This window comes from Helicoverpa zea, chromosome 25 (genome assembly GCF_022581195.2).
Source record: "Helicoverpa zea isolate HzStark_Cry1AcR chromosome 25, ilHelZeax1.1, whole genome shotgun sequence".
NCBI classification, from domain to species: domain Eukaryota; kingdom Metazoa; phylum Arthropoda; class Insecta; order Lepidoptera; family Noctuidae; genus Helicoverpa; species Helicoverpa zea.
In genome coordinates, this window is record NC_061476.1 from 7,495,066 (window position 1) to 7,518,807 (window position 23,742).

General features: G+C 37.0%; 2 protein-coding genes and 1 long non-coding RNA gene across 3 annotated transcripts; 2 read left to right on the top strand and 1 right to left on the bottom strand.

Annotated features, from left to right (window-relative positions):
- Positions 1-400: 400 nt before the first annotated feature.
- On the top strand, positions 401-7,617 carry LOC124642802 (vitellogenin-like). Its single transcript, XM_047181459.1, has 7 exons — positions 401-489; positions 1,174-3,040; positions 3,224-3,437; positions 3,536-4,487; positions 4,625-5,485; positions 5,682-5,859; positions 6,012-7,617. Exons 1-7 carry the CDS (start codon positions 459-461, stop codon positions 6,505-6,507), a joined length of 4,599 nt encoding a protein of 1,532 aa, XP_047037415.1. The 5' UTR covers positions 401-458; the 3' UTR covers positions 6,508-7,617.
- Positions 7,618-8,442: 825 nt separating this feature from the next.
- On the top strand, positions 8,443-15,132 carry LOC124642804 (vitellogenin-like). Its single transcript, XM_047181461.1, has 7 exons — positions 8,443-8,473; positions 9,505-11,368; positions 11,543-11,756; positions 11,887-12,844; positions 13,060-13,923; positions 14,129-14,306; positions 14,423-15,132. Exons 1-7 carry the CDS (start codon positions 8,443-8,445, stop codon positions 14,910-14,912), a joined length of 4,599 nt encoding a protein of 1,532 aa, XP_047037417.1. The 3' UTR covers positions 14,913-15,132.
- A 1,068-nt stretch (positions 15,133-16,200) lies between these two features.
- LOC124642809 lies at positions 16,201-17,912 on the bottom strand. The gene is made up of 2 exons (XR_006985821.1): positions 17,770-17,912; positions 16,201-17,424 (listed from the first exon to the last, which is right to left on the bottom strand). It is a non-coding gene; the product is annotated as an uncharacterized LOC124642809 (long non-coding RNA).
- Positions 17,913-23,742: the final 5,830 nt, after the last annotated feature.

The window sequence follows — 23,742 nt, forward strand, 5'->3', positions numbered from 1 at the left end:
CATTCTTTTTCAAATGGTAGATGAATCTCTTATCGTTGGGTCCTAATGCTTTTTAAGGTTGGGTTACAGCCGCTCTGGTCGACTGCTCTGGTGTTGATAGGTGCAAAATAAATGTGCAGAGCGGTAGGTGCGAAGATTACCATAAGGGTAACAGGGATACCAGGTTTTCAACTGCTGACCCTGTTAGACTGGAAGTCTTGTCAAACAACGATTGCAGAATCAACTGTCATTGAGCGTAACTTTGGTATCATTTGACATTCAGGGAATATCAGCGATAAGTGAAACCGGGTGTAAAACCTAGTATTCACGTAACTGTTATCGTGTCAAGTAAGGTCTAAGGTCGACCTAAAGTTAGGTTTTTGATTAAGCGCTGGTATATAAACTTAATTATTGCAGTTTTGGTGACCACAGTGGGGAGATATTGAGCAACTGTGACGACTGCTGCAAATTCTGGAACTATGAAGTTGGTGATACTGACGGCGATTCTCGGTGAGTGCATTCTAGTTATTTTGAGGATCATAGCACACAAGATAATAGGTAGTGTACCTTCATAATTTCATCGCCTCTATTAAAGACTCCTCCCTCTGTTAGCAGAGTGGAAGCTATGAGGCTTATCCATGTTTCTTCTGGAAGTCAAGCATGAATCTTCTACAGGTGTGACGGAATCCTATGGAATTCACTGATCTAACGTGTATGCTTATACATGCTTGGATGGTCATAAATTGTATAAAAGTGTCTCTGTCCCTATACTTTTTAAAAAGTTTTGTCGATTGAGTTAGTAATCTGTTGAACAGGGACAGATACGCTAAAACAATAACTTTCACATTTGAGTGCATAATAAAATAAAAATGTACATTGGAGTGAATTTCGGCAAAAGTAAAGTTTTGATAAGATAAAGAAACAAAGAATTACTGAATACGATTAAACATTATCATTGCTCAACGGAGAGGGAGTCAACAGGTTACTTACAGTCTTCAAGTAAAATGTTCAGAATGCTCATTAGTAGTTTAATTTAACTGTGGTATAAGTAATATACATATACCTAGTTAATTGCTATATTTAGCATCGTAAATTAATCTTCTCTTCTTCTTTTTTGATGGTGATTTTCTTTAAGGAGTACCCCTTTAATGATTAATGTCCTCATATATTAAACTAAGAAAATTCTCGTTGCAGCCGCCGTTTCATCGAGCCCGGTCGCCGAGACCAACCAATGGCCTTGGCAGGTCGGTCAAGAGTACGAGTACAATGTACTCTCTTACACCGGAACTGAATTCGAATCAGAAACTGGCAACGGCAACGTCTTGATTACAAATTTAATTGTTCGCGTTTTAGAACCAGGTCGCTTAGTAGCTAAGCTAGCTAATCCCGTATACGGGCAAGCTCAGAATCAGCAATACAAGAAAAAGGTTTTCCATGGTCTGGATTTAAATCCAGTGAAGGATATTGATCATCCTTTTGAAATTCTCGTAGAAGGTGGACGAGTTGTCTCCTTGAAAATACCAACATCATTCACTGATACTTATGAAAACTTGTTGAAAGGACTTGTCAGTGCTTTGCAAGTAGACTTATCTCCTACTAACCATGTCCACAATTTCCCAAATAACTTTGATAAAGAAACCTTCCAAGGTTTGTTTAAGAAGATGGAAACTGACGTCACTGGTGACTGCGAGACACTTTACTCTGTTTCGCCTATTTCTGCCGGAGGACTTGATGACGTGCTGGTGGATAAAGTTGAAAATCCTGTCGAGATTATCAAAAGCAAGAACTACGGATCATGTGAAAACCGTGTTGGTTTCTACTTTGGTGTTCCCGAAGGTGCGGTATGGAATGGAATCGCTTATAAAGAAGATGAAAAACAATTTATAAAACATAATACTGAAACTCGTCTAGTTGTTGGCGAGAAGGGCACAATCTACAAATCGGAAGCCATGAGTTCTGTTTTCGTTAACCCTCTTGTCTATGGCAAACAGAAAGCCGAAATCTACAGTTACGTCGGATTGTCCCTTTCTTCCCTCCAGCCTAAAACAGGTGAGGAATGGCCAAAAACTGTTGAATATCGCGATGTTAATTCGCTTTTGTTTACATATAATTTGACAAGATTGATAAGTCGAGGTGATAGTAACATTGCCGATGCTCAGAAATTGCTGCAGGAAATGACTCCTCTATTGCAAGATATAAACAACCTACCAAAGGCCGATTTTCTTTCCAAATTCAACATGCTCATAGAATCTCTTATGTACATGAGCTCAGAACAACTGACTCAAATGACAGCCAGCATTGAAATTGCAAAATCTTCGGAAAATACTGCAAAGAGTAACATGTGGGTAGTATACCGCGATGCTGTCGCTCAAACCGGTACAATCGCAGCATTTAAAGAAATCAAGTCCTGGATCTTGACCAAGAAAATCGAAGGTATTGAAGCCGCTGAAGTTATTAGCTCCATGGCTAGCGTTCTTCGTTTCCCGACTAAGGAACTCATGAACGAATTTTTCGAATTCGCTATGAGTCCCGAAGTTCAGGAGCAGACCTTCGTCAATACCACCACCCTTCTGGCTGTCACGAAATTCATTGCATCTGGAGACGAAGACTTATTTGTAAATGAGAAAGTAATCCCACGGCTATCGCAAGAACTGAAACAAGCTGTTGAAAATGGCGACAAGAACAAAGCTCAGGTGTACGTAAGAGTTCTTGGTAACTTGGCTCACCCGAACATTCTGAAAGTCTTCGCTCCTTATCTAGAGGGTAAGATTGCAGTCACTAAGTACCTCAGGATTCAAATGGTTATCAGCCTGAAAACCCTAGCTAACAAGAAGAATGAATACGTTCGTGCTGTGCTGTTCAGCCTCTTGAAGAACACTGCTGAGCCTTACGAAGTGAGGGTTGCAGCTGCTTTAAATATTTTCCTAGCTGACCCACCTCAGGAAATGATGCAAATCATGGGACACATGACGTTCGCAGACCCTAGCACGCAGGTTCGCGCTGTGCTGGCAAATAGTATTACTTTTGCTGCTGGACTGAAAGACCCACGTTTCGCCACTCTGTGAGTATTAAATATATCTATACCATTTTTTTCGACCATACATTTAATCCGATTAGGTTTACGTGTTATCTACTAAGTACTCAAAATATTGTAAACTTTTTTGGCAACGTTTTTTATTCATTTGTAAGTATTTACTGTTAATTACATATAATCATCTTTGATTAAACATTTCTCTAATTTTAGTGCCAAAACTGCAAAGTCTGTCTTGAACATGCTTCCTGAAGAAAAGTTCGGCTACCGCTACTCGACTGACAGTTTGATCGACGACTACACAAGTGATGACGAGCTTTCACACTTCAGAGAGGTTTCCTTCATCGGCAGTAAGAACAACCTTCTACCAGTCTATGAACGAGGGGCTCTGAGGTTCGGAAGCACTGGATGGACCGAAGAAGATTGGGTAGCTTTTTGATCGTACAGTGTATTAATCGATACCCATTATACTAACCGACGACTGTGTTGAACTGACTTTGATGATGCAATTTTTTTTCTTTGCAGTTTACGCTATCCGTGTCGGACATGCAACACCTGATGGAGTATATCTATGGATTGTTTATACATCAAGGGGAAAAGCCTAAGGACGAGTTTGAAATAAAGATTAAGACAATTCTCGAAAAGCTGAACATAAAGCCTGAACATCAATGTGACCTCGAAGGCTCTTTCTTCTTAAATAACTGGAACCAGCAGATGCTTCTAACTTTCACCGAAGCTGAAATTAACTCTTTGATTTTAAGCTTGATAAAAGAGTCAAATCATTTGAAACAGTCAATTAAATCCAATTACATTAAGATTGTGCTACAAAAGGATATCTTCATCACGTTCCCACTCGCTATGGGTATGCCGTTTGTATTTGAATACAGTGAACCAACGTTACTTCACGTCCAAAATGAAGCCATCGCAACTCCCGGCATGAGTGGAAATATTATAGATAAACTACAGTTCACATACGCCAGAAACTTGGATGGAAGTGCTGGTTACTTAGACACATTTAACGACGTATATGTCGCTGCCGGTGTCGTTAACAAACTGCAATTGCATATTCCTTTCAGGACACGTTGGGACTACGAATTAAATGAGTTTAGACTAATCCTTGAATGGCCGGACCGAAATGCTAACCTTATCCACATGAGTGTGTGGCCCTACACTACACTTCAAAAGACAGATTCTTTCCAGACCGCGGCTGAGAACCCGCTGTCAAAACTAATCGAGCGACCAAAAAAGGTTATTTCCACTGATATCAAGTTTGGTCAGTCAATTGGTACCATATTCCAATTCCAAGCAAACTCTTACTCCTCTGACTACAAGGACCCAACCAGTCTCTTCGATAATGATCTTCTGACGAATGTTCGTAATCTGTTGTATCAGAAGGACATTGCATTGACGCAGTTTAACTTGAAGTATCTCGCCAGAGAATCAAAGAACAAAGCTTTCACTTTTACTGTATTCACTAGTTAGTATATTCATATTACAAGCATGATAATTTAATTCTGCAACTATACTTTCTTTTGGGACTTTTAACAACATATTTACAGTTAAGTCATTAACTCAGGTTGAATGTAGAAACCTAAGTGATCTTATTATTTTCAGACACAATCTACAATCAGCTACAAACAAAGGATGAATTTGAGCCAGCAGCAGTCATAAAAGATATTACACCAGAAGCTCGCCGAAAGGAAATCATTACCCGAGTCGCCTCGGAAATAGAACATGGCAAAGTCCAACTCGTTGACATTAGTCTTGAATTTCATGGTAGAGAAACTGTGGAGTTCATATTGACTGGTGCATTAGCAAACAGCTATGAAGATAACAAGGTTCACGCTGCTTTGTTGTACAATGGCTTCCAACAACAAATTAACGCTGTCTTCAATATGACCAAACCTGAATTTACACCACTAAATTTCGAACTTGCCCTTAAAAATAACCTTACGGTAGAATACGACGTTGACATCCTCATCGGAAATGATGACAACATTCACCTAAAAGGAGTCGGTAAACGCAGCGATATGTACAAGGAATTGCTATTAAACGATCCCTTGGGAAAACAATGCCTTAAAGACATTGGCGAAAATAACCTGTACCAGAAAGCTTGTTACAAAATGCTTCTTAAGGCACACGCTCCCGACTACTTCAAAGGTACATTGACTTACAAAGACTTGAAGCAGACTGATGAGGCCTTCATCTTCAATATTTTTGAGCTGTTGGAAAATTGGAACGATTGGGAAAAAGAAGAGGATGTCCTGAAAACAGTCGATGACGGCAAACTGGAGATCGAGGCACAAGCCTTTTACTACGATAACTACATCAACTACAAGCTCACGTCGAAATTCGGAGAGGTCCGTTTGAACAACGTAGAGGGATTGTCTTACTACCCGTACGCCATGTCTTTCTATGCACCCCTTTCCAACTGGGAGCGTGCCCGCAACTGGTTTACAGGCTACCAAAACTTACGTGAGTATTGTTTAACTATGATGATGATGATGATGTCCTCCTAGCCAAATATCGGTCACAGCGGCAGTTCTCATATAAGGAGATTAGCCAACTGCGTAGGTGCACTCACTATTCCTTCACTATTATAGCCCGATGGGACGGCAATCCGATACGACCGGAGAGAGATTTTCTTATATTATACACGTGGTTTTTGCAGCTTTCTGTACCGTGGATGACAACAAAGTGTGGACATTCAGTGGCCGCAGCTACGAATACAACATGACTGGATCTTGGCACGTCGTGATGGTGGACGAGGCTAAGGATTTCGGCAATGAGCTGCTCATTCTTGCCCAGAGACCCGAAAAAGGACAAGCAGAAGTTTACATTACCTACAAGTTAGTATACCCGCTCACTCATTAATAATATTGTTGTATGGATTGAAGCTTTCCTGATATAGTAGAACGTAAAAAACATTTACATAGGTCCTGTGAACTTTTTATATAGCGTTTTTGTTAATGTATGTAATATGTTATTATATTTTTTTCAGAACCAGAACGGGTAAAACACTAGAAATCATTTTGACTCCGAAAACATACCAAGTAATCAGCAACGCCAAAGAAATTTGTGAAGACGGTGTTTCTATCTACTACGATGACGTTGCGAAGATTCCTCTTGTAGAGTACTACAGCATTCGTGGCGGTTTCGATGAAATCCAAGTATTTAGCATCAACAACGGAGCTATTCGTCTTATCTTTGACGATCATAGGCTAGTTATATTCACTGACGATCACCGCAGCACCACCAGAGGTCTTTGTGGCCAGAGTTCTACTGAAATTCGTGACGACTACATTACTCCTTTCGGTCTGGTTGACTCCCCTCAGCTTTACGGAGCATCCTTTGCTTTGGATGGTGATCACGCAGACCCTAAGACTGAGGAACTGAAGAAGGAAGCTAAGCTGAAGGCGTACCAGCCTGTCACCAAGTACACCAGCATCCTCCGCTCTGACGCCGAGTGGAGCAAGGTTGCTAATGAGTCCTTCTAAAACTTGATTGACTGATGTATACATAGGTTGAAACGACTTACAGTGCGTAGATATCTTTCAAAATCTTGATCCAGGTACCTATGTATCTATGTATATGAACTGAATCGTTAACTATTTTTAATATATTGTTTAAAGGCATTAGATTGTTATCTATTTAATAAATGCACCAAAGACATTATTTTTGTATTAGCCTATGTATAACGGAGAATACCCTTATTATGAAAGCATTGTACCTACAGCTTTTGTGCAAACAGCAGATACTTAAGAATAGTGTGCTACAAGGCCGAGCATTAGGACCCATGTCACTTTTGATGTCTCTTGAAAAATCAAAATCAAAACAGTCTTGTCTGTCTGCCTCTAGTAAAGTAAATATAATCTGTATCAGACAGCAGATTTAGTGGCAAAAATAGAATCAATTAAAACGATAAGATTCAATTTTTAATTATTCCTCTGCTTATTGTCTTCTTATCAATTACTTTAAACGTTAGTGTTTATAAATGTATTATCTGGAACAAAAGCTGATGTTGATTATTATATAATAAAAATAAATATGTAACAAAAAACAATTATTTAACTAACAAGTTACAGTATGATAAACTGATGACTTTCCGCGTGTTTTCTAGAAAGTTAAGTAATTGCAAAATTTTGCAATTACGTGGAATAAACACCTGTAACTACCTACAGCAAGTAAATATTTTATTACAATTGGCAGCATTTAATAAACCAGTATTGGCAAGTAAATAAATAGATATTTGTCAATCAAATCACGCGAGGAAATGAAAAGCTTTACAAACACGTAGTTTTACTTTTTAAATTGAACCTCGTGGGGGATGAACATAGAAGGAGGCAGCAATTTTCAACAAAGTTCCGGAAGGCTATATCGGGTGTGTCGTTCATAATCACATTAAATGAAATGCGTTAATATACTGGTTAATATATCGCTCACCTAGCAGTATAATGGCACATTTACAAAAAGAGCGAAACTGGGTTTTTACGGCCTAAGTGTTTAAAAGTGTATAATTTATAAAGTGGTAAAACGGTACGGCATTAATTGTTAAAACTATAAAATCTAAGATAAAATATAAAATGAAGTCATAACCTCGTTTCAAACGTTTGCAAAATCTTTGACCCTCATTTCTTTAAAATAAGAAAAAAGTAGATGTGTCATTATACTGCCAGGTGAGCGATATGTCCATTAACATAAAGCAAAAAGAAAAATACGTAAAAATAAAAAAAATAATTTTTCAAACAAAGTAAATATAATAATAATGTGCGAAAATAAGAACACCATATAAAAGTCAGTCATTACAAACAACTGTAATTCTCCTTTGAAAACTAACAGCTGTCAACTGATCAAAACATTCGATACTCCTAACTTTATCTCTGCTTTACACATGATGTTGTAAATTATAAAAACGAAAAATGACTCCTGTGGCTAAACTACTGAATGGATTAGGTTATTTTTTTTTTACAATTCGCCATAGAATATAATAAAGTATATGCGATAGAATTTAATGTGATTGTGAACGACACACCCGATATATGAAGTATATACGGAACCACATTAATACTTAGCAGGATTTATTTACAATATTATCAAGATTATGCAACATTACGAGACAGTAATTAATCTCAGCATTATCTACACTAAATTAAATGAGGCTGTCTTTATGTCCGTAACGAATATTTTTCGTCAAAAATAATTTTGGTCGTTCCGAATAACTTTCCTTTGGTCGTAAAAGCATCGAAGTTTCCGACGGGAATGTGAGTGGAAACAGGAGAGGAAGCTAGCATATTTTGGATACAACAGTTATCATGTCAAGAAAGGTCTAAAGGTCTTAAGAGTCAGTATAAAAACGTAAGTATTGCAGTTTCGGGGATCACAGTGAGGAGATATTGAGCAAATCTAACCGTGATTGCTGTTAATTCTACAATATGAAGCTATTGATACTGACGGCGATACTCGGTGAGTATTTTTAAAATATTTGAGTAAATATACATTAACTATGTTCCGAGATATCTGCTCTCTAATAATAATTATGTACTGTTATGTCTCTTGTCGACTTTTCATAGATTGCATTAAAGATTTCTAGACGTTATTCTATAATCATGGTAGATATCCTGGTATACTAGCTTCCGCTAGCGGTTTCACCAGCATTATGCTTAAACTACTTCACGTATCCGGGTAAAAGGTATATTGCAGCCTTATTTGATACATAGGCAATCTTATAATGATTTCTTTTTTCTAAAATCGAAAATTGAAGAGTTTTGAACGTTCAAACAAACAAACGCATTAATATTAAATTAAGAATAGATTAAAACAATTCAAACTCATCCAGAGTACACCTATTGAAGATAACCTTAACGATAAGACTTTTCAGTAATTAATATGTTGATAAATAAATAAATGACATAAGCGTTTTCTACAAAGCGAAAAAAACTTTGTTACAGAACTACGAAGATCTATTCCAAAAATAGAAGTACTAGGTCTTCAGTGCTTTAAGCTATCATTTACAATAAGAAATCTTAAGTAGTTATCTAAAACATGAAAGACTCCATTTCTATTAATTAACAAGCCCAAAAGCTTAGCCTAGTCTCTACCAATCCAACAACGTTAAAGTTAACAATTTTAAAAGTACTTTCGATAATGTTCATTAAAAAGTAAATTCTAGAAACTGGATAGTCTTCCAAGATAATTTTATCGTTAAGTAACACAGTAGACGTCAAGAGGTCAATATCAAGGATTTAAAAAAACTATTCATCTCAAAGTCTATCTGAGTTGTTATTTTCTGTCATCGTTTAATTACAAAAAAGACCAAGTTACTATCTCGGCTTAGGAAGACAATCTCAAACTGAAAGCTACTTGGGAGTTTTTGTTTTCATAGTGTAGTGTGGATGCCACATATCCAGTGTCATTATCTTAGCTTTCATCGCAAAAAGTTCGATAATAATTTATCTTTTACTTATCCTAGTTAAAACTCAACAACTTCTTTTCAGCCGTCGTTGTCACATCGAGCCCGCTATCCGAGACCAACCAATGGCCCTGGCAAGTTGGCCAAGAATACATCTATGATGTGGACTCCTACACCTGGACGAAATACGAGCAAAGCATCAACAATGGAAATGCTTTCTCAGCTAAGTTCATCATACGCGTTTTGGAACCAGGCCGATTAGTGGCCAAACTTGTGAATCCAATGTATGGGCAATTTCAAGATCATGTAACTAGAGATGCTCCGGTAAAAAATCTGAACCTAAGTCCACTTCAGGATATCGACCATCCTTTTGAAATTTTCGTAAATGGAGGACGTATCGTCTCCTTGAAGGTACCAACTTCACTGAGTGTTACTAATGAAAACTTACTTAAAGGACTCGTCAGTGGTCTACAAGTAGACTTGTCTACATTCAACCATGTCGATAGTTTCCCGAACCATTTTGACAAGGAAACTTTCCAAGGTTTGTTTAAGAAAATGGAAACTGATGTCACCGGTAACTGCGAGACCCTTTATTCTGTTTCGCCCAGTATTGCAGGGGAAGAATATATACTTTTACCGGTAGATAACCGTATCGAGATCATCAAAAGCAAAAATTACGGTTCCTGCAAGAAGCGCGTTGGCTTTACCTATGGTGTCCCAGAGGGTGCTGTATGGAATGGAATCGCTTACGAAAATAACGAAAAACAGTTTGTGAAGCACACTACTGAATCTCGCCTGGTTGTTAGTAAACAAGGCACAATATACAAATCAGAAACCATTAGTACTGTTTTCGTAAATCCTCTTATCATTGGCAAACAGAAAGCCGAGGTTCACAGTTATGTCACCTTCTATCTAGAGTCAGTGAAGCCAGAAAATAATGATGACGTATGGAAAAAATCTGTTGAATACCGCGATGTTGATTCGCTTTTGTTCACATACGACCACGCAAAGTTCACAAAGGGAACCAAAAATGTTGCTGATGCTCAGAAACTCCTACAAGAAATGACTCCTCTGTTGCAAGATCCTAACAATCTTCCAAAAGCCGATTTTCTTTCCAAATTCAACATCCTCGTCCGATCTGTTATGTTCATGACTTCGGAACAACTGACTCAAATGACGGCTAGTATTGAAGTTGCTAGATCTTCGGAAAACGGTGCAAAGAAAAATATGTGGGTACTATACCGGGACGCTGTTGCCCAAGCAGGTTCAATTGCTGCTTTCAAAGAAATCAAGTCCTGGATCTTGACCAAGAAAATCGAAGGTATCGAAGCCGCAGCAGTTATTAGTTCTATGGTCAACATTCTGCATTTCCCGACTAAGGAAGTTATGAACGAATTCTTCGAACTCGCTGTGAGTCCTGTAGTCCAACAGCAGAGCTTCCTCAATACCACCACTCTCCTGGCTGTCACGAAATTCATTGCATCTGGAGACGAAGACTTATTCGTAAATGAAAAAGTAATCCCACGGCTATCGCAAGAACTGAAACAAGCTGTTGAAAATGGCGACAAGAACAAAGCTCAGGTATATGTAAGAGTTCTCGGTAACTTGGCTCACCCGAATATCCTGAAAGTCTTCGCTCCTTATCTGGAGGGTAAGATTGCAGTCACTAAGTACCTCCGCATTCAAATGGTTATCAGCCTAAAAACCCTAGCTAACAAGAAGAACGAATACGTTCGTGCTGTGCTATTCAGCCTCTTGAAGAACACTGCTGAGCCTTACGAAGTGAGGGTCGCTGCTGCCTTGAACATTTTCCTAGCTGACCCACCTCAGGAAATGATGCAAATCATGGGACACATGACGATTGCAGACCCTAGCACGCAAGTTCGCGCTGTGCTGGCAAACAGTATTACTTTCGCTGCCGGACTGAAAGACCCCCGTTTTGCAACTCTGTGAGTATTTTTCCACTACAGTCAAAAATTCTTTACGTGGACTTTATAGATCCTTTTCACTTAAACATATGTATATCCAAACAAAATTTTGGTTTCTATGTATCTCAGATTCTCCAACCATTTATCACATTATGTCACTCCAAGTTGTTTTGCTCAATAATCATTGTCTTTCAGCGCTAAGACTGCTAAGTCTGTCTTGAACCTGCTTCCTGAAGAAAAGTTCGGCTATCGTTACTCGACTGACAGTTTGATTGATGACTACACCAGTGATGATGAGCTTTCCCACTTCAGAGAGGTTTCCTTCATCGGCAGTAAGAACAATCTTATACCCGTCTATGAACGAGGGGCTCTGAGGTTCGGCAGCACTGGTTGGACTGAAGAAGACTGGGTAAATATTCCTGCCAGATGATGAGTTTTTAAATTATGGAGTCAGCACAATAAATAAATAAAAATGTTTTTCCATTTGGTACAGTAGCACTTTGTTTAATATTCATCTTTATTGATTCATCTATTTTCAGTTCACCTTATCTATATCAGACGTCCAGCACCTATTGGAGTACATATCTGGATTGTACAAACATGCAGGACAAAAATCCGATGAAGAATTCAAAATAAGTGTCAAAAAAGTTATCGAAACGCTAAAACTTAAACCTGAACATCGCTGTGATCTCGAGGGCTCCTTCTTCCTAAATAATTGGGACCAGCAAATGTTTCTCACCTTCACTGAAGACGATCTCAACTCTTTGCTAATGGAATTCATGAAAGAGTCAGACAACTTGTTGAAGGCAGTTGAATCTAATTATATTAAGGTTTTGACACAAAAGCAAGTTTTCATAACTTTCCCTCTTCCTATGGGCATGCCATTTATATTCGACTACAGTGAACCAACAGCAATCCTTCTTCAAAGTAAAGCTAAAGTCACAGTCGGTGAAGATATATCTGCATCATTAAGTAATGAGCTCCAGTTCACATATGCGAGAAACTTGGATGGTAGTGTTGGTTTTGAAGATACACTAAACGAAGTGTATGTAGCTACGGGTATTGTCAACAAGCTGCAATTTTATGTGCCTGTCAAGCTGAATTTGGCTGCTACATTAAAGGAGTTCAAATTGAATCTTGAATGGCCGGAACAAAATGCTAACCTTATACACATGAGCGTGTGGCCCTACAGTACAGTACAAAAGATAGGTTCAATACAACCCGCAGCTGAAAATCCGTTGACAAAACTAATCGAGCGGCCAAAAAAAGTGGTTTCTAGTGATATCAAGTTTGGTCATCCGACTGGTACTATATTCCAGTTCCAAGCAAACTCTTACTCCTCTGATTACAAGGATCCAACCAATCTCTTCGATGATGATCTTCTGACGAATGTTCGTAATCTGCTATATCAGAAGGACGTTGCATTGACGCAGTTCAACTTAAGGTATCTTGCCACAGAATCACAAAACAAGGCTGTCTCGTTGACAATTTTCAACGGTAAGTGTTGTGTTTATTGTGAAAATTTATTATCTTCTTCAAATCATTTAACTCTATGTTACATGTATAAGTAGTTATACATAAGTCTTGCTCATCATAATAAGTTCGAATCAGTAATTTACATATACCTTAATTTATTTAATTAATTTACATTTAAATTTTTTGGCATTTACTTGATGAATCCAGTTTTCTCATCATACTGATTTTGGTTACAGATATTATTTACAACCAGGAACAGACGAATAGTGAATTTGAACCAGCAGCGGTCGTGACTGATCTTACACCACAGGATCGCCGTCAGGAGATCATTAACAGAGTAGCCTCAGAAATAGAATATGGCAAAGTTGAACTTGTTGACATTAGCCTTGTCTTTGATGGTAAACACAAAAGGGAGTTCATATTGACTGGTGCAGTAGAGACCAGCTATTTAGATTACCAGGTACACGGTGCATTGTTATATAATGGCTACCAACAAATCAATGCAGTCTTTAATATGACTAAACCATTACTGATACCGTTAAACTTTGAAATTGCCCTTGAAAATGGCCCCAAACTAGAATTCGACGCTGATTTCAAGGTGGGAAATGATAACAACATCCATCTCAAAGTAAATGGTGAACGCAGTAAAATGTACAAAGAATTACTTATCCGAAAGGATCCGTTAGGACAACAATGCTTACAAGACATCAAAGAAAATAACTTGTACCAGAAAGCTTGCTACAAAATGCTTGTCAAGGCTCACGCTCCAGATTACTTCAAAGGTACTTTGACTTACAAGGATTTAGAGAGATATACTGATGTGGCATTCGCCTATAGCCTTTACGAAGTGTTGTCGAGTACGTTCGATTGGGAAAAAGAGGAGGATGTTTCCAAAACAGCTGAAGGCGGTAAAATGGAGATTGAAGCGCAAGCATATTATTATGACAACTACATTGACTATAAACTCACGTCGAAAGTAGGCGAGTTCCGTTTGAAAAATGTCGAGGGAATGTCTTACTACCCGTATGCTATGTCCTTCTATACTATTTTAACTGGTTGGGAACATGCCCGTAACTGGTTCACTGACTACCAAAATTTGCGTAAGTATTAACTAGCTGCTAACTGTGTTCTTACATTTTCCTGCTCTCATCCCAATTTATTTGGGGTCGTTTCAGCATGTCTCCATGTTCTCCTTAGATACTCCTCTTTCAGGCATCATATCACAAGTAATTCCCTTCAATAAACTGTCTCATTAAGACATTAACCCTAAGTATTGACCCCCTTTTAATATGGTGATTATTACAGCTTTCTGTGCCGTGGACAACACCAAAGTTTCGACATTCAGCGGTCGCAGTTACGACTATAGCATCACTGGAGCTTGGCACCTCGTGATGGTTGACGAAGCTAAGGATTTCGGCAATGAGCTGCTCATCCTAGCCAGAAGACCAGAAGAAAATCAGACCGAAGTTTACATTACTTACAAGTCAGTAATTTAAATACATATCGATTCAGTTCAATATAATTATAGTCATGGAAGTCAATAATTATGATATATGACATATCCTAGAGGTATTTATATAGTATTCATTTATGTTTTAGGACCAGAACGGGTAAGAATTTGGAACTTATCCTGAAACCCCTGCAATTGGAAGTGACCTGCAATGCCAAGGAAGTTTGCGAAGATGGTAAAACAGTTTACTATGACGAAGAGGCAATGATTCCTCTTGTGGAGTATTACAGCCTCCGCGGTGGCGTGAACAGCATCGAAATAGTGAGCCTCAATAACGGAGGCGTTCGTCTTATTTATGACAACCACAGACTTGTTATATTCAGCGATGATCATCGTGGAGTTACCAGAGGTATCTGCGGCCAGAGTTCTACTGAGATTCGTGACGACTACATGACTCCTTACGGTCTGGTCGACTCCCCTAAACTTTACGGGGCGTCCTTTGCTTTGGACGGTGAGTACGCCGATCCTAAGACTGAGGAGTTGAAGAAGGAAGCTAAGCTGAAGGCGTACCAGCCTGTCACCAAGTACACCAACATCCTTCGCTCTGACGCTGAGTGGAGCAACGCCGTGCATTACTAGTTCCTACATGTGTTATTATTTATTTACTTAATTTTATGTATTGTTTATATTTGTGATAAAGACTTTCTTATACTTCCCAGATATGTTTATATTGATTATACTTATTATATAAATATGAAACAAACCAATGATTGGATTTTAGGAAACTGCAAAATAAAAATAAAACATTCAAGATAAAGAAATGCGTGGAATCGTGAATGATAATAAAATTAAAATGTGATGAGGTATTTTATTTTTAAACCTAAACCAGACACAATCCTACATCCTACATCCTACTTATATTATAAATGTGAAAGTTTGTGAGAATGTATGGATGTATGTTCGTTATTCAATCACGCAAAAACGGCTGGACCGATTTGATTGAAATTTGGTATGCAGATAGATGATACCCTGGATTAACACATAGGCTACTTTTTATCAACACACCATGCGGGCGAAGCCGCTGGAGGAAGCTAGTATATTATAAACGTGAATGTTTGTGAGAATGTATGGATGTATGTTTGTTATTCAATCACGCAAAAACGGCTGGACCGATTTGATTGAAATTTGGTATGTAGATAGGTATATACCCTGGATTAACACAGGCTACTTTTTATCAACACACCATGCGGGCGAAGCCGCTGGCGGAAGCTAGTATTCTATAAATTCGTAAATCAGAGTGCACAGGAGGATGAACTATACGAACAAAATTATGCATACTAGCCAGTGTTCACCAACTACCTATACCTACTGATAAGGCAAGTTGGAAGAAAAGTTTCGATAACGATTGTCACACAAAGTCAGCTCGTTAAAACAGGCATTCCATCACACAGCTGAAATCTCGTAGACTAAACTGACATTACGAGTGTTCTCAGTTTATTGCAAATTCTTAAATAGTGATGTGGCGCGACCGAAAATTAGCGTTAATAAAATCAAATATCGTTTTTTTATAATAAGTCATCCTGAAATAATGGGCTTATTCTTGATGATTACGCATGGCATTGCGTGGTCAGATGTCCCAGGCAGTTTGTGGGTGTTTCGCGTAGTTCGTGCAAATTCTGTGATATTTAGAAATTTCAAATTATTGTCAAATAACTTTGTTTTTTTTTCTAATATCGTCAAAATATAGGTAATCCTTCAACTTTGTGTAGTTTCTACCTTCCTTTGATAGAAAACAATGGAATTACAATTATGTTAACTTTTCGGAGTGAGATGGTAATGAGAACTTCAACGATGGTAATGATTTTGTTTAGTTTCCAGAGGAAAATCGAGAAGTTAAGGTTCTGAAAATGAAAAAAATCGACTGATATAAACTTGGATAAGAAATATTTATTTTTATATTCAATAAACTAAATAAAGAAATTAAAATTAGACTTCTAAATGATCGGATACTTATGATAAGGGTATTTTTCTTGTCTTTTTTAATTTTTTACTTATTTTTCTACACAATAATCATAATCTTTGAGAATAATGAGACAAAAATCAGAAGCTTTTATTTTTCTTCTATAAGCTAAGAATTAGTATAATATGGAAAAGCGTTAGGGCCAGGTGGAATACGAGTGAAAGTGTGGAAGGTATTAAAGATGGATGGATGGAAATGGCTGACTTTATTCTTCAATAACTGTTTGCAAGAGGAAACAATACCAGACGAGTGGTGCAATAGTTTTTTAAGAACAAGGGTGAATCTGAGTGTTGGCCACTGAAAAAGGGGGATGAGAAGACAGTACATGTAGCAGAAATGAGAAAGTTGAGATGGATGTGTGGTGTGACAAGAATTGATATAAAGTGAGGAATGGTTACATTAGAGGAAGTCTGAAAGTAGCGCCAGTTACAGAAAAGATGAGAAGTAAGAAGGTTGTCATGGTATGGGCATGTAATGAGGAGAGATGATACGCATGCAACAAAGTATGTGCTAGGTATAAATGTAGATGGATGGAGAAGAAGAGGAGGACCTAAGAAAAGATGGATAAATTGTCTGACAGATGACACAAAAAAGCAGAAGACATATTGCGCCGACCCCAAATAAAATTGGGAATAGGGCAAGATAACCTAAGAATCAGACTACAAAACTAAAATTAGACTTCTCGCAATGTAATTATATACTTTTAAAAAAATATTTCGAAAATATGATATCAAAAACGAATGAATTAAAATAACTCAAAGTATTAGAAAATATGTTCTGCGGAATCATCATCACAAAAATTTTGAATTTCTCTCTTTGCGTATACTCCTTCTACATTTTCTTTGGTATCGTGCTCTGGTTCGCTATTGGACATGATAAATTTCCCTAAATCGGTCTGAAAATTTTTGTCAACGGGTTCCTTTATATCAACATAAAATTTTCTGTTTTCCCAATCAGTCACATTAATATCAGATAATTTTTTGACTTTCGGTGACTGCGGCCCTTTCGAACACTGATCTTCTTTATACTTTTCAGGACCTGCCTTAATTGCTGCATATTTTTTTTTCTTTTGAAGTCTATCGTGCTCTCGTTTGTGTTTAGTTTTTCTCGGCATTCTTAATTCTTGGTCCTCTGCGAAAATAAATACCTTACACGTAAGTAGATTCACAAGTTTATCAAAAGTAATTTATAACGTAATTAAAATTACTTATAATTATATTAAAAACAAAAATGAAGCACAAATTGCAATTAAAGTATTTATAGATTCTAAATACCATCGTTTTAATCTCATTACCATCGCTAAAAAAAACGAGGGTAAACGAAGGTGGTGAGGAAGAAGGTAATGAGGTTTCAATCCTTTTTTCAATTTATATCATAGGATATCAAACTTACGGAAATCTTAAATACTTTAGTAATCGAAGGTTATTATTAGAATCTATAATTAGTAACATAATAAACTAAGTAATAAATACTTACTTAATTATGGCAACGATAGGAGAGAGAACAATTCCAGAATAATCACCTCCTGCGCAACTTTACACGAACATATTTTATTATCACAAGCATGCGTGCACCTGCTGAGACGTTTACTGGCCGACTGAGGGATGTGCGCGGGGTGTGTTGTCAGTGTATCAACGTTAAGGGCAATACGCAGAGTATAATTCATAGATCCGTCCAACCCGATGGTAATGACAAAAAAAAAATGAGAAACATTTATGAAATAAAAAAAATATAAAATTGCGGAGCTAGCTTTGTTTATGTAGATGAAAAAGTTGTACTTTTTAATGTAGTTTTTTAGTACGGTTACTAAATCATAATTAATAATGATACTTTTGAATAAAATACAAGTATATCTAGGACGATAGCATATGGACACCGAAGGAAATGAGAATTAATTATGTTTTTAATTTATATTTTGTTAATTAGGTTACTTTCATCAGTAAATATTACATGCATAGAAGCCTAACTTTATAACTTTTGATTTCCTGTATAAAAAACATAGGTATTCAGTTAGTAAATTAAGCTTTTTAGGCTGGACGCGTAATATGCACGAAAAAAAAGAATCACCCTTGTAGCACATCGTGCAGCCGTGTGTACCTACGTACGTGAATTGTAAATATAAAACTTTGAATGAATCTTAAATTCGTATATTATAGATAAAAAGTTACGATTCAACAAACCGGTATCGTAAGTACAACACTGTACAAAAAAGCTAGCAACATTATTTGCAAGTTTGACATTTTGCAAGTGTCACTTTAGTCTACGAGATTAAAAAACAGACATAGCTCTTTGATCAAAACTGCCATTCACTCAGTCTGACACACATGATATCTCAACTACCGAAAAACAATGAGTAAGTTGTCGGTAAATACCGATCATTTGTCAATGAAGCATCTTGTGATGTTTCAAGCTAAAACATACTTGGAGCCGACTAAACGCTTGGCTAAAAAGATGATGATGATTCTTTGTTCCAAGCTATGATAAGAAATAGCAGGGATGTAGCATGTAAATCCTAACTAATATTATAAATGAGAAAGTAACTCTGTCTGTCTGTCTGTCTGTCTTTTCTTCACGCCTAAACTACTGAATCGATTTGTGTGAAATTTGGTACAGATATAGTTTGAAACTTGAGAAAGGACATAGGATAGTTTTTATTACAAAAAAATATAAAAATACAACTTATTCCGGACATATAGCGCCACCTATTGGTCAAACCAAAAATCTACCGGAAGTTACTATTCCACGCGAAAGAAGTCGCGGGCAAAAGCTAGTACGATTATAACTTTAAGAAGCTTAATAATTACTCGCTTGAATTCGAGCCCGTAGGCACTACCTTATTTGAGACTAGCCGTTTTCCCGCGGTTTCACCCGCGTCCCGTGGGAGCTACTGCCTGCATCGGGATAAAATATAGCCTATGTTACTCGCAGATAATATAGCTTTCTAATGGTGAAAGAATATTTAAAATCGGTCCAGTAGTTTTTGAGTTTATCCATTACAACCAAACAAACAAACAAAGTTTTCCTCTTTATAATATTACTATAGACAAGTTTAACTACTAGAATCTAGAGGTATAACCCTTATCTATAAAAATTAATGATGAAGGCCGATTTCGGCCACGGCGGCTGTTCTCATATTAGGAGATCAGCCTCTCAAGACATAATAGTGCACGAGCATTTGCGCAGACACAAGTGCACTCAGTATTCTTTCACTCTCATAGTCCGATGGGACGATAATCCGACACGACCGGAGAGAGATTAGGCGCAGGACTGACATTAACGTACTCCCCGATGCACGGGTGAATCAATCACCGACTTCCAGACTACGGGCTACTTTGTGAAAGTTTCTAAAAACCATAAAGCGATTTCAGTAAAAAACCGAACCCGAGACTTCAAGCACAGCAGTCGCTCTTGCGACCACCAGACCAACGAGGCATCCTTATCTATACTAATACATATAATAAAGAGAAAACTTTTTTATTTGTTCGTGTGTACTTTAAAGGCTCCGAAAATACTGAACTTTTAGAAAAAAATAATTCACTATCAGAAAGTTACACTCTTCCCAAACTACATAGGCTTAGGTATATTTCGGTACGGGCAGTAGTTTCCACGGGACGCAGGTGGAACTGCGGGAAAACGGCTATTTTATCTGAACTGACTAAAATGATAAAATGAGTCGCCTGAGAAAGTGCGTAGGCTCCTTTTACCCGCATTAAGTAACCACCTCAGGACGCGGGTGGAGCGTAAGAAAAAGCTAGGAAGAATCTACCTAAGTCTTGAATATTAACTTGTTGTTTTCAAAAAATATTCCAAAATTGTAACACTCGTCCATGACATGATAATTCTTTATCGCTTCTAATAACAAAAAAAAACACTAGATAGGTTTCTAATGGCCAGAAGGTCTTTTTTTGAAAACATCGATAAGGAACTTAGGCATTTCTATTATCGCTAAGTATATTAAAATAATGATTCTACACGTGTATTACACAATGTACCTAAATAAGAGTTTATTTATTTTCAAGTAGTTCATACAGTTTTGGGTACATACGTACTAACTTATCAATATTTTAATAACTACCTCTTGCAATGCAAGATGCTTTTATTCATTTATATGGAATCCCAGCTCGATTTGCAGTTCAGTTTGTAGCTTTGACTCAAACTCCCTGTTTGGTAAAATGCCATAAAGCAACTGTTGTACCAAGAAGTTTGAAGAGTGGCAGCTAGTGGATCATCCCCATGCCTGACGTATCCAAGCCGGATTATAATTATTTAGCATTAAAAAAACTCATTCAATCCAGATTTGGCTAGGAAAAAAACTATGTCCCGTAAGGGCAGGTCCATTGAAACCCTGATAAATCTATTTGATAGGTTAATAAACTTGGCAGATACATACTTAATTTATTATCGATTATACATCATCATCCTCCGAGCCTTTTTACCAATCATGTTGGGGTCGGCTTCCAGTCTATCCGGATTCAGCTGAGTACCAGTGCTTTACAAGAAGCGACTGCCTATCTGATCTCCTCAACCCAGTTACCCGGGCACCCGATACCCCTTGGTTAGACTGGTGTCAGACTTACTGGCTTCTGACTACCCGTAACGACTGCCAAGGATGTTCAATGACAGCCGGGACCTACAGTTTAACGTGCCATCCGAAACACAGTCAATGGTGTCTAAGATATACTTAGAAAGTACATACAAACTTAGAAAAGTTGCATTGGTACTTGCCTGACCTGGGATCGAACCCGCGCCCTCATACTTGAGAGGTTGGTCCTTTACCCACTAGGCCACCACGACTTTTATCGATTATTATTAGGTATGTATTACGAATCACATTCCATTTACCTATACAATAAACGTAGAACTTTTACTCTTAACCTGCTGAAGCTGATTATTTACAGTAATCCAGCTTATACACCTGAATAACAATATAGGCTACTTTTTAACCATGTATATAAAGTAATTCCTTTAAAGGTGCCCCTTTAAAACCGCGAGTACCTACCCAGGCAGCACACAAGTCAGATAACTGGCCAAGAATTTAACTATATGCAAAGTTAAGCTTTATTATATATGAATATAAGCTGAGTGTATTACCAAATTATGTATTAAAGTTATTTCTTGCTATAATAATGCTATCAGCTGAATTAGTTTAGTAATTTGCGGATTTTATTTCTTCAAACTGAATAATCATCATAAAAAGACCTACTACTCAAGAGTTCGTGTAGTCTTTTGTATAACATTGGTATAAAATTCCATTATCAAGCATGATACTGGATAAGCTGTATTCTGTTTTCTTTTAGTTGTATTACACACTACACCTTGACAGTTATTCAGCTGCTGTATAAAATAGGCGTTGTTTCTGTTATGAAGCATATAGTAACTTAATAGAAATAAAGATAGCTGTTGTAACTACTTTATGACGCTTTGAGTACGAAATTACCCAGCCAGCACAAACCTTTTGAGTAATTTTTGTTTAACAGCAGTCATAGAAGCTAATTGCAGAAAAACACTACTGTAAATAGCTGATATGGCGCTTACTCAGACGTTATTCAAGCAATTTGGGCACAAAATATACTGCTATTAGCTGTGTAATAGCAACGTAAAAGATGAATAATTTTTGAATAATTGTACGACAAGCTGAATATCTTCTACATAAAAAGATTTTGTTCTTTAACACAAGTATTACAGCTCTTTTAGCCAGATGATGAGTGAATGATGAATGAACATATTATAATTGACCGAGTCCTTCAAAGCTCAGATATTCAGATCATACACAGCGTTTAGCTTATTTCAGGTATATTTTAGCAAGAAGTTGATCAAATTAAATATTGACAAATCCGAACAGAGTTATACATACTTATTCGTAGTATAATATTTTACCTGTTGTAAATACCCTTATTTAGGCTTGATGAAAGAAATTGTAGGTGCGCATGCAACTTTACCGTGTATATATATATATATTTCGTGTAAATTTTTCACGCGCTTCCTGATAAGCCGGGTTTTTAAGAAATAAACAACATTTCTTCTAGTTATGTTTTGTACGTGTAAAATATTTTTTTAGTTTTTTTCAATGTAAGGGTTCAAAAATAACCTTGTAAAACTTTTTTAAGAATATTATATTTATTTCGTTATTAAACTTGAGTATTTGAGTATAAAATTCCACATCATTATAATTAGGTTATGTTGTTCGATAATGGCGACGCACATTCTGAATAAAATCTGATTGCACAGTGGCTTACCGTCTAATGTATGCATAACAGACCATAAGTGTCCATTTATTAAGTTGTGCTCTGGTTTAAAGTGGACTGCATTAAACATTTTTCGACAACTGTTCTATAATAACACACATGCGTACTGTAAATCAAACAATTAGGATTCAGTCGAATCATATAATAATAAAAACCCACATTATAGGAAAGCTATATTATTTTTTCTTTTTAGTTCTTATCAAATTCAGATAATTATAGAAGATTCCGATGAATTGAGAACCTCATTCTTTTAGAAGTCGGTTAAAAAATATTGCGATACGAAAAATTACATACTTAATTATGACTAATCATTGTAGTACAGAATTCATAATAGTACGATACAAATAAATAAGCATAGTAGGTACCTACTATATACCTACTATAAACGTGCGATGCATTTTCACGTAGTAACCCTACAAAACAATTAGCACTGTCAGCCGGTTAAATGCTGACTAACTTTCCAGAACAGCTTTTCTAGCTTAAAAATGTCTAAGTACTTCTCATGAATACGCAGCAAACTTCTGCATCAGAATCTGTTAATATTGCTTTAACTACAGTTAGCTGCACATGACGGTAATTTCGTACTCAAAGCGTCATAAAGTAGTTACAACAGCTATCTTTATTTCTATTAAGTTACTATATGCTTCATAACAGAAACAACGCCTATTTTATACAGCAGCTGAATAACTGTCAAGGTGTAGTGTGTAATACAACTAAAAGAAAACAGAATACAGCTTATCCAGTATCATGCTTGATAATGGAATTTTATACCAATGTTATACAAAAGACTACACGAACTCTTGAGTAGTAGGTCTTTTTATGATGATTATTCAGTTTGAAGAAATAAAATCCGCAAATTACTAAACTAATTCAGCTGATAGCATTATTATAGCAAGAAATAACTTTAATACATAATTTGGTAATACACTCAGCTTATATTCATATATAATAAAGCTTAACTTTGCATATAGTTAAATTCTTGGCCAGTTATCTGACTTGTGTGCTGCCTGGGTACCGTCATGTGCAGCTAACTGTAGTTAAAGCAATATTAACAGATTCTGATGCAGAAGTTTGCTGCGTATTCATGAGAAGTACTTAGACATTTTTAAGCTAGAAAAGCTGTTCTGGAAAGTTAGTCAGCATTTAACCGGCTGACAGTGCTAATTGTTTTGTAGGGTTACTACGTGAAAATGCATCGCACGTT